Source organism: Ambystoma mexicanum, chromosome 1q (assembly GCF_040938575.1).
Source record: "Ambystoma mexicanum isolate Mex_15411 chromosome 1q, UKY_AmexF1_1, whole genome shotgun sequence".
NCBI lineage: Eukaryota > Metazoa > Chordata > Amphibia > Caudata > Ambystomatidae > Ambystoma > Ambystoma mexicanum.
In genome coordinates, this window is record NC_090922.1 from 67,502,333 (window position 1) to 67,517,990 (window position 15,658).

Sequence of the window (15,658 nt, forward strand, 5' to 3'; positions counted from 1 at the left end):
TGGTTTTGTCTTCGGCGAAAGAACTGGGGTAAGCCCATACAAACTCGAGAGTGTCTGAGAAGGCAGGAAGCAAGCGAGGAGTCCAAAACTCTGCAGCCCTTTGTCTTCCAGCCTGCCTGCTGGGATCCAGTTCCAACTGGGAGGTAGGCATCCTAAAATGACTGCCACCCCCTCAGGTTTGAAAGTTGCACGCCTGTTGATTGGTTGGGTTCCTGTTTAAAGTTCTGATCCTGGAAGCTGAAGAGGTAGTCAGTCACTGGAACCAAATCCGAAGAGGAAGATTAAGAAAAGGCGGCTGAGATGATTTTTAGCGACCGGAGAGACTGCTGTGTAACCAGAGCCTGCTGTTACCCTTCCTTCCAAGTGACCTGGGGTTCCCCAAAACTACGACCCAGAGACTAGTGCGATCCAATAGACACTAGACTCATAACTGCATTGTGTGCCATGCCACGACGTGCTGCGACCTTGCTGGTCTGCAATACCCCAATACCCTGGGACCTCGAGCCATTGTGCGTTGCATGGTCTTCTGAAGTCTGAATCCATCCGACACTTTGGTGGCCTTCTCCTGGCTCTCCAGAGACTAGATTTGAATCTCTGAAGTCCACTCACCAGAGTGCAGGACCGAGAGAGTGAAGAGAATCCGACCGGCGATATTCGTTCTTCATCTGGCTGCTGCAAAAAGACACCAAATCCCAAAAGCCATGAGAATCTGAAGAAACCTTTGCTGGAAGCCTCTTCTGGAGACTGCTGCTGCAAGTTCCCGTCCAGGGTCCAGTTCTTTCGTCTCCAGACCAAGAATCCAGGGACCGGGCCTTGTGCTGCTGCATGCTGAAGGGAAACACCCCCGAAGCTCTTCTTTTCACTGAAGGTACTGTGCAGGTGTCTGGTGCGCATCCTATGAGGCTGAGTGGTTGATACGCGTGGTTGGGAGTTTGCCCCTGCCACTTACCCAGGGCTATTGCTGGAACAAATAGGGAATCTTCTGTGAAGTCCCTGAACACCAACTCTGAAAGTGAATACTTTCTTGTTTAAGAAGATCTCCTATGGAACTTTGACTTTCATGCAACTGACCTCTACCTCAACCTGCCTACAGCTGGCACCTAGACCACTAGGGTCCCTCTTCTGCCTCTAAGAACTAATGTAATACACTAGGGAGGGAATGGATAAGGAAAGGCTTCTGTCTTGAAAAGTATAACAAGTGTAAATGTACTTACTTGCTAAAAGAATCAGTGTGGTAACTGTAGGTCTGTAAAAGAAGACTTTACTTAAGTTATACTTACCTTTGAGTTGCAGTGCTCCCTTACTTTGAATGGCTTCCCCCCACCTTCTGAAAAGTAATCAGTGTTAATACTGTTTTATCATTGCTTAACTGAATGAGTGTAAAAGCTTACCAATAGGGTTTACCGACCTTGAATACAATTGTGTTCTTTGTAAAGTGTACCATAGGTTGTTACTTTCCCTAATCTACTTTATACAGACCTAAAACAGTCCTCGAGTTAATATTTGCCCTTCAGTTGCTTGAAGCCCCTCTTAAACGTATATGGTTCCTTACTCAAAATGAACAGCTCCTACTCTTCTAAACTTGTAACACTGGGTTGTGCCTCCCCTGAATCTGCTGAGAGCATTTCCAAAATCGTGATAAGGTCCATTAATACCTTGAAATACCTTGGGTCTTACTTTCCTTGAATTGCTGAGCACATTCAGATATTGTATGTTAAGGCCCCACCAGAAAGTATTCGAGTTGATTTACTAACTCTGAACAGAGTTCCAAAAAGTAACGTTCCAAAGAATACTAGGAACAGGGTTGGTTTGTTATGTGATTTCATAACGGAGTGTCACCATATGACTGACAGGGTCAACTACCTTTGAATTACTGACCGATTCTAAGAGTATATATAGCCTGGTTTTGCTCACCATGAATAGGTGACTGCCATTCTGAATGTGTTGTAGGTTTGACTCAACTGAAACTGGTGGTTGCTATTCTCAATAAGGTTATACTTTGGGTTGTATCCCATAAGTATTGAGTTTGTTATAATTGTGTTTATATATAATGTGACGGTACTTATTTACCCAAGATTCATCTTGGTCTACTTCTATTGAAAAAGAAAAACGTTATTGTTTCAATACATAGTGTTTCAGTTTCTCTTTGGACCATATGTATGCTACAATTTCTTTGTACCAAGCTAAAAGTCCCTCTCCCTCGTAAAATAAGCCTGGCCTCTTTGTCCATATTACCAAAACATTCTCAGGTGGTACGGTCTTATACTAAAAGTGGAGCTTATGTACTGCCTGTATTTTTTATATTACACAGTTGTCATTATTTTCACCTTAACCTGCTTTCAGAGCCTAACCTCCACCCCAAGGTTGGTCTAAAGGACCACTTCAGGTTTTGCAGCTTAGAATAGTGCTGTACCCCACACAAGTCTCTTAACACAGTTGCATTTCTGTGCTTTGTGTAAGAGAAACCACTACCCTTTAGCTACCTACATTTCTGACCTTGTAGAACAACCTGAAAGGACTTGAATACGCATTACTCTTTTTCCCCATTCGCTACTGAGGTCAACGACAGAAAAAGGAGAACTCACAGTAGATCCGATTCGCTGAGACTGTTCAGCCTGACCATTTCACAGCTTACTTGAGATGCTGCCTACTGATCTCCAGCTTTCCGCTCGTAAGGTCAGTGCGTTTTTAACGATATCTTCTCGGGCCGCTTTACATTTATTTTTATATTTAGCTCCACAAGTACCAGTTTGGAGGCTGTTCTGTGAAAAATGTATCTGCCGTATGGTAGCAAGATTCCCCAATCTAATTTCTAGGTCTACTACTGTGCCACTAAAATACAGTAACCTCTTATGAAGTGTTTATTTTAAGGCTGTCTTTATTGAGACACTGTACAAATCCTACATTCAATTATTAAATCTATTAAGATGTTAGCTGCACATCACTTTGTCCCTTACCGGAGCAAAAGCAAGAGCCAGAACGTCAGAGTTTGACACAGGATGAGTCCGAATGAGTGTGCCTTTCTCCCAGTCCCAGAATTGCACCTTGCCAGCTGAATCGGCACTCACGATCTCACCACTGGACAGGAAAGCAACACTCCACACCAAACACTCACGGTTGTGAGAGGTCCTCCGGTTCCGGTCAACAAGGATCCTCTGGACGGAACGACCTAGAGCAATAAAATAGAAAAGTCAGAGCAAAAGGGTCATAGGAAAAGTGAGAAAAAGTTAAGCTATGGAAATGGCCCATGTTAGTTTGGACTAGAACAGGCCTAGCAAAATGGTGAGCAAAGGGCATGTAGCAGATGATGCCAGGGGCAGCAACACTTATTTCTGAAAGGATCAGGGTGGGCCATGAGGAGACACTGACCAACTGCTGCCAATCATCATATACAATGTCAAACACACACTCCACCTAATAGTCATCACAAACACATCAATGTTCTCACTCCAGACAGTCATTGCATTCACAGACACATTGCTTAACAACAACCACACTGACGCAGAGCCATACAATTTCTGAAAGTACAAAAAAAATAAATAAATAAAAAAAAGTACCCGAGTTAACATCAAAGACCCTGATAGCATCGATAGAGCCAGCTGCGATGTGCGTTCCAGATGGAAGCCAGGAAAGGGAAAGGATCCGGTCTAAAAACATACACAAGTACCCAACGGAAAGAAATGGAACAAGGGATAACAAGTTAATAATAGCACTCACAAATATCAAAACATCTGTAGTATTTTTAGCACCAGGCATGTAGTTAATAGTTAACCCCCCCCCCCCCAATGTAGCACAGTGCATGAGGTGAACAAATATATTAATCTGTGCAGCACCATGTGCCGCATTATATTTGAGCTAATCAAATTTAATTTGGTTTTTCGACCATAGGAACATTGGACTACCAGAACCGGGCCTACACCAACGTACATATCAGTTCTTGGCTAGCTACGGCAGTGCATCCCAGGCCATAAAGTTCAGGTTAAAAAATGTAACTTTATTGGGATAACACATTGCTTGCTCAGAGCAATCACTCGAGGCTTGCAGTGTTGCAGATTGCAAGGCATGCATGTACTTTACCATCGCTGGACACACAGGAAAGGACTACAGAGGTGTGGATTGCAGCTGTAGTTTGAACATTTACAGCATTGACAGATTATCGCATGGTTGGTCACAGGTGACCACTATATAAAAAGCACATACAGCATGCACCCACATCTCTAGAATTCGAATATACTTGCTACTCGGGAGCATGGAATCCTTAATGCAAAAAAAATGTAGAGGTGTCAGAATACAGACCAATCAATGTAGTCATACTGTATTGGGAGAAATCTTGGAGATGTTTTGGTATATTACATACAGAGCCCACATGCTGAAGGCAATCTGTTAATCTTTACATGTTTAAGGGGGCTTAAGTGGGACAACAAGACATTTATTTTGTGTACCATAAAAAGAAAAAAACACATTAGTGTGTTAAGTCTTACCTTTTTGCCGATCAAGACTCTTCTCAAACTGTATTTTATCTGGAAGGACATGGAATAATTTCACTGACCCATCTTCACAGCCAATCTGTTTAGGGATAAAAAGAGAGAACATCAAACGTCAGCATTTTCAGAGCAATCCGGTGTTAGGCAAGATTGTATGCAGTAACCCTGGTGGCAGGCGGTGAGGATTTGTGTAGAGTGGTTACATTGACTATTTGCTCAACTAAACCAGCTACAAGGCTAAGCTCCATCGAAAAGTGAAGCAATTGTAACATGCCAAATATGGATAACTTCAATGAGGCAGCCCTGATTGTTCTCACAGTAGATCAACTGAAAGATATGTGCAAAGCCAGGGGACTGCCTGTAAAAGGAAAGAAATGTGAATTAATTGCAAGGTTGTTGAATCACCAACATTTGGTTAGTAGGCCTGTAATGTGGAAAATTATGATGAGGATGACAGTTTAGAGTCTAACTCCAATCTGAAAGATGAGCCAGAGGAGTAGAGGAGTCTCAGGAAGAGAGGCCCCATTTGCCACAGCCTGCCCTTTTTCCTAAGCCCATTTCCATTGGGACCCCCACAAGGTCCAACATTAAGCCTATAATATGTTTCTCTTGAAAAAATGAGATTAGAGTGGGAGTTCAAAAATTTGAATGCTCAAGCTGAAGGCAAACATCAAGACCTCAAATTCAGGGAGTTGGAAATGCAACATGAAATGGATATGAAAAGACTGGATTCTACTTCCCTTCCAGGGTTCTCTAGGTCCGCTAGTCCCAAGAGGTCTCGCCTGCCCAAAGAAGCAGCGAGTATGTATGAATCAAAACTTGATGTGTTGGATTGGCTGGGTACATTTGAATACACCAATGGTCTTCAGGGAACCAGTGGGAAGGATTTAATCCCTTGGCTCATGTCTAGGCTCCGCCTGAATGGCTGTGATGCTGTAATGGAGTTGGGTGCCACTGAGAGAAAGGATTTTGAATTGGTGAAGCTGGTATTAATAGCCAGATTTGGGAAAACTCCTCAGTACCTTAAGAGGTTTAGGACCCCCAAAAAGACTGATGGTACCCCTTGGGCTACCTGGGTATGTGAGTGTTTAAAGAACATATAAGGGTTACAGAGTGAACACTTTTGAAGGAATGAGAAGACAATGCATTACTTACCGTAAAAGCATTTCTGATGGTTGTATCTGCTTAGATTCACATGCTGTGCATAGGTCCGACATCCAGTGGTCACTGCGGAGTATTGCATTTTGTTTTTCGTAGTCGAAAAGGGACGTCGACAAGGTGTGTCTGAAACACTATCCCTATAGTGACGTGCGTTGTACCCACAATCCCTCACGCGTCGAGGTCCCTCTGTTTGTATTTTTCTGCCCTGAGGGAGCCTTCTAGACGCGAGTGAGTACAGAAAAGAGAGAGAGATATAAAGGAAGTCTATGTTCCTTCCATCCGAGCGGGGAGGAAGGGTGGGCGCATGTGAATCTAAGCAGATACAACCATCAGAAATGCTTTTACGGTAAGTAATGCATTGTCTTCTGATGTTTGTTAATCTGCTTAGAATCACATGCTGTGCATAGACTAGCGAGCAGTACCCGGAGTTGGCGGTGGGTTATGAGAAGGAACAGTAGAGAAAAGGTGTCGTAATACTGCCTGTCCCACCTGGGAGTCAGATCTAGAGTGTGCATCTAGACAGTAGTGTTTTGTAAAGGTGTGCACAGAACTCCAGGTAGCCGCTTTGCAGATGGACTCAAGGGGAACATTTGCAATGAATGCTATGGATGCCCCCGTGCCTCGAGTAGAGTGTGCTCTTGGCCTAAAGGGCAGTTCTCTCTTAGCAAGAGTATAGCAGAGAGTGATGCATTGAACAATCCATCTAGAAATAGTGGACTTTGAAATCGCATCTCCTTCTCTTCCTGCTGCCACCGAGACGAAGAACTGATTAGTCTTCCTCAGTGGTCTGGTTCTTTCCATGTAGAACATGACCGCTCTGCGTACATCTAGTGTGTGCAGAGTCCTTTCTCCCAAATTGGAAGGATTTTGAAAGAACGTTGGTAGTTCTATAGATTGGTTTACGTGGAATTTAGAAATAAATTTCGGGGCAAACCTAGGGTGAGTGCGTAGAACCACCTTATCTCTGTGAACTGTAACAAAGGGGTCTAGAATAGAAAGAGCCTGAAGTTCACTTACTCTCCTGATGGAAGTGATAGCTATTAACAAAGCAGTCTTAAGAGTGAGGTGTTTAAGAGATGCTTTGTGCATGGGTTCGAATGGAGAGCCCATGAGTCTGGTAAGTACCACATTAAGGTCCCATCCGGGAGCTGGGTCAGCTATCGGGGGGTGTATTCTCTTTACTCCCTCCATGAAGGCTTTTATAACAGGGATCCTCCACCACGACACCTTGAGTTGGGAAGTGGTGTACGCAGAAAGTGCCGCTAGGTGGACTTTAATGGAGTTAAACACTAGACCTGAATCCAAAAGGTGTGTCAGGTATAGAACAACATGTGTGGGAGAGCAGTCAATAGGGTTGATGCTTTTACTCCTGCACCAGATGACAAATCTTTTCCACTTGCTAGAATAGCAGTGGCGAGTGTTAGGTTTTCTGGCTTCCCTGAGGATGTCCATGCATTTTTGCGGGAGCTGTAGATGTCCGAACTCTATGATTTCAGGAGCCAAGCTGCTAAGTTCATGTTCTGGGGGCATGGATGCAGAGTCCTGCCCTTGTCCTGAGACAGCATGTTGTACGGGCAGGGGAGTCTCACTGGGGGAGATAGAGACATCTCCATCAAGTGAGCGAACCATGGTTGACGGGCCCACATTGGGGCCACTAGTATCATGGTTACTTGTTCCTGGTGCATCTTGTGCACCACCCTGTTGAGAAGGGGAGTCGGGGGAAAAGCATAAACAAATTTCCCTGACCATTGCATCGACAGACCGTTCCCCTTGGATTGGTTCTGGGGGTACCTGGAGGCGTAACTTAGGCATTGTGAGTTTTCCAGGGTTGCGAACAGGTCTATTTCTGGGAATCCCCATTGTGTGAAGACGTTGAAGACGATGTCTTCGTGCAGGCGCCATTCGTACTCTTCAGGCAGGGGGAAATCTCTGCTGAGTTTGTCTGCCAGCAGATTGAGTTCCCCGGGTACACGTAGTGATAGTAGGAACATGTCCTGTTTGAGAGCCCACTTCCATATATTCTGGGCCAGCTTGGACAGGCCTGGAGAGTGGGTGCCCCCTTGCTTGTTGATGTAGTACATGGCTGTGGTGCTGTCTTTAAGGACCATTACTGTTTTGCCTTGTAGGTGTTCCTGGAAGGCTCTTAGCGCCTTGAATACAGCTAGTAGCTCCAGTAGATTTATGTGTTTGGATGCTACGTTCGGAGTCCACACTCCGTGAGCAGTCTGATGGGATAGGTGCGCCCCCCATCCTGTGAGGGATGCGTCTGTGGTTAGAGTGGCTTCCGCTGCGGGTGTGGCAAAGGGTTTCCCTTTTCCCATGTTTTCCTTTGTCCACCACCGTAGCGAGAGAACCAAGGCTTGCGAGACCACTACTAGATCCTCCCATAGTCCGCTGGCCTGACACCACTGGCTGTTGAGCCACTCTTGCATTGGGCGCATGCGCAGGCGCGCGTGAGGTACCAAACAAATTCACGACGCCATCATTCCTAGCAAGCGCATTGCTTTGCGTACCGTCACCTCTCGACCGGTCACATATTGAGGGATCTGAAACAGCATGTTTTGGACCCTCTCTTTGGAGGGGAAGACGAGGCCGTCCTTTGTTTGAATTAGAGCCCCTAGGAATTGCTTGATTTGACTGGGGTCTAAACTGGACTTCTTTTCGTTGATGGAGAAGCCCAACTGGAACAAAAGGTCTACCGTCTTTTGGGTATTGGAGAAGCATGTTTCGTAAGAATCCCCTGTTATGAGCCAGTCGTCGAGGTAAGGGTAAACTGGGATGGACAACCTGCGCAGGTGGGCCGCTGCCACTGCCAGCACCTTCGTGAATACCCTTGGTGCTGATGCTATGCCGAAGGGTAGCACTTTGAACTGGTAGTGTTTGCCCTCTATCATGAACCTGAGGTATTTTCTGTGCGCTGGCAACATTAAAATATGAAAGTATGCATCTTTCATGTCCAATGTTGTCATGTAATCTCCCTGAGAAAGCAGTGGGATCACTTCCTGTAAGGTTACCCTACGAAACTTTTGGGGTTTGATAAACTTGTTCGCTGGGCGCAGATCTAATACAGGGCGCATGGTTAGATCCTTTTTGGGTACAAGGAAGTACACAGAATAAATACCTTCCGTTACCTGAGATAGAGGCACGACCTCTATGGCTCCTTTTTCCAGCAGTTGTTGTACTTCTTGGAGAAGGATGGCAAGATGTTCCGGTGTCATGCGACGTCCCCTCGGGGGTCTGTAGGATGGGGAACTGTTGAATTCGATACAGTATCCGTGGGCTACGGTGGAAAGTACCCAACGGTCTGACGTTATCTCCTTCTTACCGTCTTTTAGAGTTTTAGGCTTAAGAAGCCGACAAGCCGCGCAACCTTCCTCCTTGTGATCGAGGGGCAAGCAGCGGTTACACCGGGAATGCTTGTCCTTCCAAGTAAATTTGCCTTTGCAAAGCGGGCAAAATCTAAAGGAAGTCCTCTCCATAGCCGAGGTAATAAATCGTGATAACCACCCCAAGGGAAAGGAAGGGGAAAGGGAAAGGCATTCTCAGAAAAGAACCAGAGATGTCCCACGACCCCACTCTCCCTACTGTATATGGCCTGCGAGGCCAGGCCACGTGTTCGGCAACGCCGAAGGATCTCCTCCGCTCGACCCTCCGTCGAAGATCTTGCTCGGCGGAGAACAGCTTCACAACTGCGTCGAGGGAGGATGTATGTGTTTAATATTAATGAGAAAACGACCAAAGGTCGAGGAGATGAAATTTGCAATGTCTCTCGAGGAGCTCCGCGTAAAGGCGACCAGTAGCTGGGCGGAAAAAAACAATCTGAGGGACCTCGACGCGTGAGGGATTGTGGGTACAACGCACGTCACTATAGGGATAGTGTTTCAGACACGCCTTGTCGACGTCCCTTTTCGACTACGAAAAACAAAATGCAATACTCCGCAGTGACCACTGGATGTCGGACCTATGCACAGCATGTGATTCTAAGCAGATTAACAAACATCAGAAATCAGTTTTTATTAGAATCTATTTTTGATGCCTGCTCTCTTCAGCCCAGACAGCACTTGGCTGACTCAAAAGAGATTGATCCCAAAAAGTTAGCACAGGCTGCAGACTTGTGGGTAGCCAACAGGGCCACTCAGAAGGACTCTGGGCCAACTCACAAAAAGGATGAGGGGAAGCAACACAAGAAAGAGGAAACTGGGAATTCTAATTCCAATCATCCAAACGAGGCCCACAAACATAGTAAGGGTAAGTCCCATGGGAAACCTGGAAAGTCTAGTGAAACCTCTGGTGCAAAACCAGAGGTGTCAGCAGAAACCCCCATTCCAGAGAACATTTCAGAAATCATTTGTATGTGGGGCTAGTGATCACATGATCGGGATCCCAGATGTAAGGGTAAACCTTCAGGGGTCCACACTGCCTCCTTAGCCTTCATCCCTGAGGGAGAAGTTCATATAGCAAATGGTAACTTCCAATTACTGGCTAAAGATCCCATTCGAGTCCAAGCCAGTGTTTTAGTGTCCTTGGGACAGGTGTTGAATACTGCTACTCAGGCGACCCTGAGGGACCCCTCCTCCTGCACGCCCCTCGGATGTCTACGAGGGAGATCGGAGGCCTGACAACTTACCGGCATTAAGGGTTATACTTATGATTGCACAGTAACACTGGCCACGCCACGTGCAACATACCACAGGTGACGCCACCACCCAGGCGAGGGATTTCTCCTCCATGACGCTTGAGGACCGACATCTCTACAATTTGGCTGGGACTCCACTCTCACGCTACTGGCTAAACTCTTCTATAGCTCAGTTTTGAACGCAAACTCCCACTACTGCCACGCCGTAGGAATATTTAATTTTCATGCCACAATTCGTCAGAAGAGTTGTACGCCAACACAAGAACCATCTCAAGGTCGTCTGTTTACCCGTACTTAAGCTGGATGCTGAATTTGAATTCGATGTGAACACCTTCCTCCTGAAGAAAGTTCTGTATATGTGACACTTTAGAACTGAAACATGTCGAGACTGTAGGTCTCTGTATAACAGAGTCAAAAAAACTAGCATCATCTGTTAATGTATTAACCAGTGCAAATTGTGATTTACCATTGTTTCACCTTCCTATTCCTCAACCAAGTGTTAGCTCATTGCAGGCTCTATGTTGTGGTGTTCAGATGTCAGCGAGTACCTTGTAGAGGACTTACACTGCTTTTGATTGACTATTGCATAATGATTTAATACTTGTTTTATCTTTGCCTTAACTTATTAAAATTACCATTTGTTATATGTTTCACTGAAGACCTGTCAATCTTCGTTCTATTTCCATAATAATTAACTTGGGTCTGTGGTAACAACAGACTGTAGATATGTACAACTCCATACCAGGGGCAAGCATTTCAGTGGTTGATTAACGTTTTTTCAAACCTGAGGATGTGGCTAAGGCATGCAAAAGGTCCCACTAAACTAGCCGTAGGCCCAATCCAAATGGTTCCTCTTCTGCCAGCGCTCATCCAGTGCAATAATATGACTGTTAGAATACCTGTCAATGTACAGAATGAAGTGACTGGGAGAGTCCTGTTGGGGAATGATTTGCAAGTTTTATCTAGTACCCCCATGCCTCCCAATAAAAGGAAGCAGGAGCAAACAAGATTGGCCCGAGAGGCAACCTTAGGAGACTCAGTGGGAGGTTGAGGAGATTCCTCTTACACACCCGAACCCCCCCCTCCCCCAGTCCACAGGAAGGCCACCCTTCTATTTCCAAGCCAAATAAAGAGACAAAAGGGGAAACCCACGAACTCTGGGAGAAAGAAAGGTATTACACCTAAATCTGTTCACAGGACAAGGATATCCCCGAGAGGACAGACTTTACTTGCAGAAGGTGGACCCTCTAGGGCAGACTTCAGTAGAGGTCAAAGAGTGTGTCCCACTCTAGAAGGTCAGAAGGGCAAGAGCAACAGAAGCATAGGCTTTACTGTGAGGATGGCCTCCTCTACAGTGAACCTATTGTGTCTACCCCAGGAGACTTGGAGTGCCCCAGGAGGTGAGGCAATAGTTCTTACAGTCAGCTCATGAGATTCCTCTGGCTGGCCAATTTAGTTTCAAGAGGACCAAAGAGGTCATCTCTGTATTTCTACTGGCCCAAGATGGGGGCTGATGTAGAAATATTCTGTAAAAGCTGCCACACTTGTCAGACTTATGGAAAGAGTAGAGCCAAGAATGTGGCACGTTTAGTGCCCCTCCCAGTGGTGAGAGTCCCTTTTGAGAGGGTGGAGATTGACAATGTTGGTCCCCTAGACCCTTCAACCTCTTCAGGCAACCAATGTATATTGGTTGTGGTAGACCATGCTACCAGGCATCCTGAAGCCATACCTACGAGAACTGTTACTGCTCAGGTAGTAGCTAAGGCCCTCCTTGGTATCTTTGCCAGGGTAGGTTTCCCTAAGGAGGTAATCTCAGACAGGGGGTCAAATTGTATGTTCCACTACATGCAGACCATGTGGAAAAACTGGAGTGACCTACACATTCGCAGCCTACTATCCCCAAACCAATGGGTTGGTAGAGAGATTGAACAAAACTAGCAAGAGCATGATCAGTGCTTTAGAGGAACCTCTTAGACGAAAGTGGGACCTTCTACTGTCATGCCTTCTCTTTGCTTATAGAGAAGTCCCTCAAGCAGGGGTGGAGTTCAGGCCCTTTGAACTGCTCTATGGGCATCTGGTTAGAGGCCCTTTGGCCCTGCTCAAGGAAGGGTTGGAGAGTGTTCCTTCCCTCAAGCCAGTGAGAGTCACTGACTATGTGCTAAGTCTCCGGAGGAGAATGGCACTCATGACAGAAACTTCCGATAACTTGAAAGCAGTTCAGGCTCTGGTCAAACACTGGCATGACCAGAAGGCCAACATGGTGGAATTTACTCCAGACCAGCTTGTTCTAGTTATGGTACCTATAAGGCAGAGGGCCTTACAGGACAAATGGATTGGACCCTTCAAGGTTGTGGGTAACCTTGGAGAGGTCAATTTAGTGGACTTGGGCAATCCCAGGGAGGCCTCTAGGGTCTAACACTACCCGTCTGAAAGCATAGGTTTCAAGACCAGAACTACGAGCTTTGCGGCTAGCCTCTGATCAAGAAGAGGAGGAGAGAGAGAGCCTCTCCCCGATCGCCTCAGGGGACAACCCTCAGATGAGAAAATTGAAAGAGTAAACCACTCTTTAGATCTGACTTTGCAACAGGAGGAGTGCAAGGCTCTGTTAACTCAGTTTGCCTCCGTTTTCACAGACACCAGGCTTGACCTCTTCGGGCCAGCATGATATTCTCACTGGTGACAGTCTCCCTGTCAAAATCAGGGGTTACAGGATGTCAGACTATGTAAGATCCACAGGAAGGTCCCACATAAAGGAAGAGGTCAAGAAGAAGCTTTATCTTGGGGTTATAGAGCCATCTACAAGTCCATAGGCTAGTCCAGTTGCACTAGTGCCAAAAGCAGGAACCAAGGAATTGAGATTATGTGTGGACTATAGAGCTCTTAATGCAGTCACCATGACTGATGCTCATCCTTTACCCATGACGGATTACCTGGTGGACAAACTTGGTTCAGCCAAGTTCCTCAGTACATTTGACCTGACCTCAGACTATTGGCAAATAGCTTCGACAGACCTTGCCAAGGAGAAAAATGCATTTTCTACCCCAGGAGGCCTGTACCAGTCACCTGTTGGCCTAACAAATGCACCTGCTACATTCCAGAGGATGTGAATCAAGTTCTGAATGGGATGGAGGACTTCTGCATGGCATACTTGCATGGCATTGCAGTGTTCAGCTCCACTTGGGAAGAACATCTTGACCACCTTGGATATGTTTTGCAGGCTCTTGAGCAGGCCCGTCTGACCATAAAGGCTAGTAAATGTCAAATTGGTCAGAGTAAAGTAGTGTACCTTAGACACGAGGTAGGTGGTGAAATAAGGCCATTGCCCAGCAAAGTACAATGTACAAGACTGGGCCACCCCTACTACTCAGACCCAAGTGACAGCCTTCCTATGTCTCACTGGGTACTACAGGAACTTCATAGAGAACTATGGGACCATAGCTTCTCCCTTGAATGTGGTGATCTCACCCAAATTTGACAAGATCAGGTGGAATGAGGAATGCACTAAGGCTTTTGAAAGACTGAAGAAAGCCCTTTGACAAGTTCCAGTCTTGAGAGCCGATTAAAACCAATTCCTCATTGTACAGACAGATGCTTCTAAGAGGGATATGTGCAGTTTTGAGTCAACTGGATGAGAAAGGCAGGAAACACTATCTGCTTCATCAGAAGGAAACAAAGACAGTGAGACAAGGTGGGCAACTATTGAAGGTTAATGTTTTGCCATTGTGTGGTCTCTGAAGAAGTTTAGACCATACGTGTATGGTTATACTTGTTATTCAGACAGACCACCAACCCTTCAGATGGTTAATGCAGATGAAGGGGGAGAATCCTAAATTGTTAAGGTGGTCAATCAGCCTCCAAGGGTTTGAATTCACCATACAACACAGGTCAGGGTATAATCACCAAAATGCTGATGTCTCTCCAGAGAGTATGAACGACTAGATTAGGAGATTCATCCAGGAGTGGATTAAATCCTCCTGTCCCTTAGTCTGGGGGGGAAGAGTGTTAGGGAGAATTCTCATTTCTGTGCTAATTCCCTTCAACCTTAGAGACCCCCAGCTCTTTTGCTGGACTTTTGGACTTTTAATGTTTATCCTGGAGTGAGACAGACCTTTTTCTCACTCTCATGCATTTTTCATCTGATTTGAACTCGGTTTTCTTCGTTTTTGGAGTATGACAAACTCCATAGGCTTTTTGTATTGTGACACAGAAACCTCAGTCCCTTGGATTTCTCATAAGGTTTAAATATCTTCTCTTGGGTGAACTACTCTTCCCAAGAGTAGTAAAGTGAAATGGACTTTCACTTACTACATAGTAGCCCTTTTGTCAACTTACTCATGTAACATTTTTTGTGTTACCCTCAATACTTTAAATGGCTGTTGGCAGTAGTTTAATTTTCCTACCATTGTGCTTTCCTACCGCAGGCTAAATCCTCAGCTGCAGTATAAAACCCATGCGTGACCATTGTGTCAAAATGGCCCCAGACTTTTTTAGCCATTTCTTGTTAGAGAGGTCTTTCTTGGGTTTTAATCCACGCGCCAAACCAGGTTTAACCCTTGTTCACTCTGCCTTTGGCGGGCTTCAGTAACGAAACCCGCATCTGGCTCCAGTGTGTCTGGCAGAGCAGGAAACTAGGGAGGTTCCCGAAACTCCCTGGCCTTAGTCTCCAGGGCAACCTGAATGCACCAAGTCCCGATTGGCTGGCTAGCTGTCTTTGTAGGACAGCCACCCTGCTGTTTGAGTGACAGCTAGGCTGTGCATGAATGCGAGAAACCTGCATAAATGGCGAGGCTTCTTGGACTGAAGACAGTCGACAACTGGACAAAACATCTGACAAAGGAATCGTGAAGAGAAGCTTGCTGTATCCCCTCCTGGACTTTTGAACTGCCGGTGAAGCCATGCCGCTGTGCTGAAACTGCTTTTCCAAATAGACTGGAGAAGGTACGGAGAGAGCAACTTCTTCCCCTGAGTTAGTGGGACCAACTAACCCCAAGACGAACATTGCTTGACGACCTTCTCCCAACTGGTTGTACTTCTTTGCTGCTGCTGGAACAGTGCGCGAGGGGTTGAGAAATCCGTAGTCGAGCTCAACGTCTTTAAGCCGGACCGAAGTTCCAGGAAGAGCCTGGAGGACCTTCCCGAAGCAGGATGACCCAAGCTCGAGTCACCCCACCAGAGTGCTGGGCTCAAGGAGTGAAGGAAGCCCATCAAGTGTCCAAGATCCGCGGTGGTGCCATTTGCCGTTAGCTGAAACCGCGAAGTGCCGCTAAACTGAAGAGAGCCTGTAGCTGCCGTCGACCCTCGAACTACAGTGCAGGAGTCTTCCAGACGTCCTCCCTTTTGTCCCCACAACTGAGGCCCAGGAACCCAGGACGTGCAA

General features: G+C 46.1%; 1 protein-coding gene across 2 annotated transcripts in view; it reads right to left on the minus strand.

The window, feature by feature from the left end:
• UTP4 (UTP4 small subunit processome component) overlaps window positions 1-15,658 on the minus strand; it is a 392,106-nt gene that overhangs the window by 261,542 nt on the left and 114,906 nt on the right. For both annotated transcript variants that reach the window (XM_069635538.1, XM_069635537.1), the window contains 3 exons: window positions 4,482-4,566; window positions 3,558-3,647; window positions 2,958-3,169 (listed from right to left, as the gene is read on the minus strand). In XM_069635538.1, coding sequence (XP_069491639.1) covers window positions 2,958-3,169; window positions 3,558-3,647; window positions 4,482-4,566 — 387 coding nt within the window. The remainder of the gene's footprint in view (window positions 1-2,957; window positions 3,170-3,557; window positions 3,648-4,481; window positions 4,567-15,658) is intronic.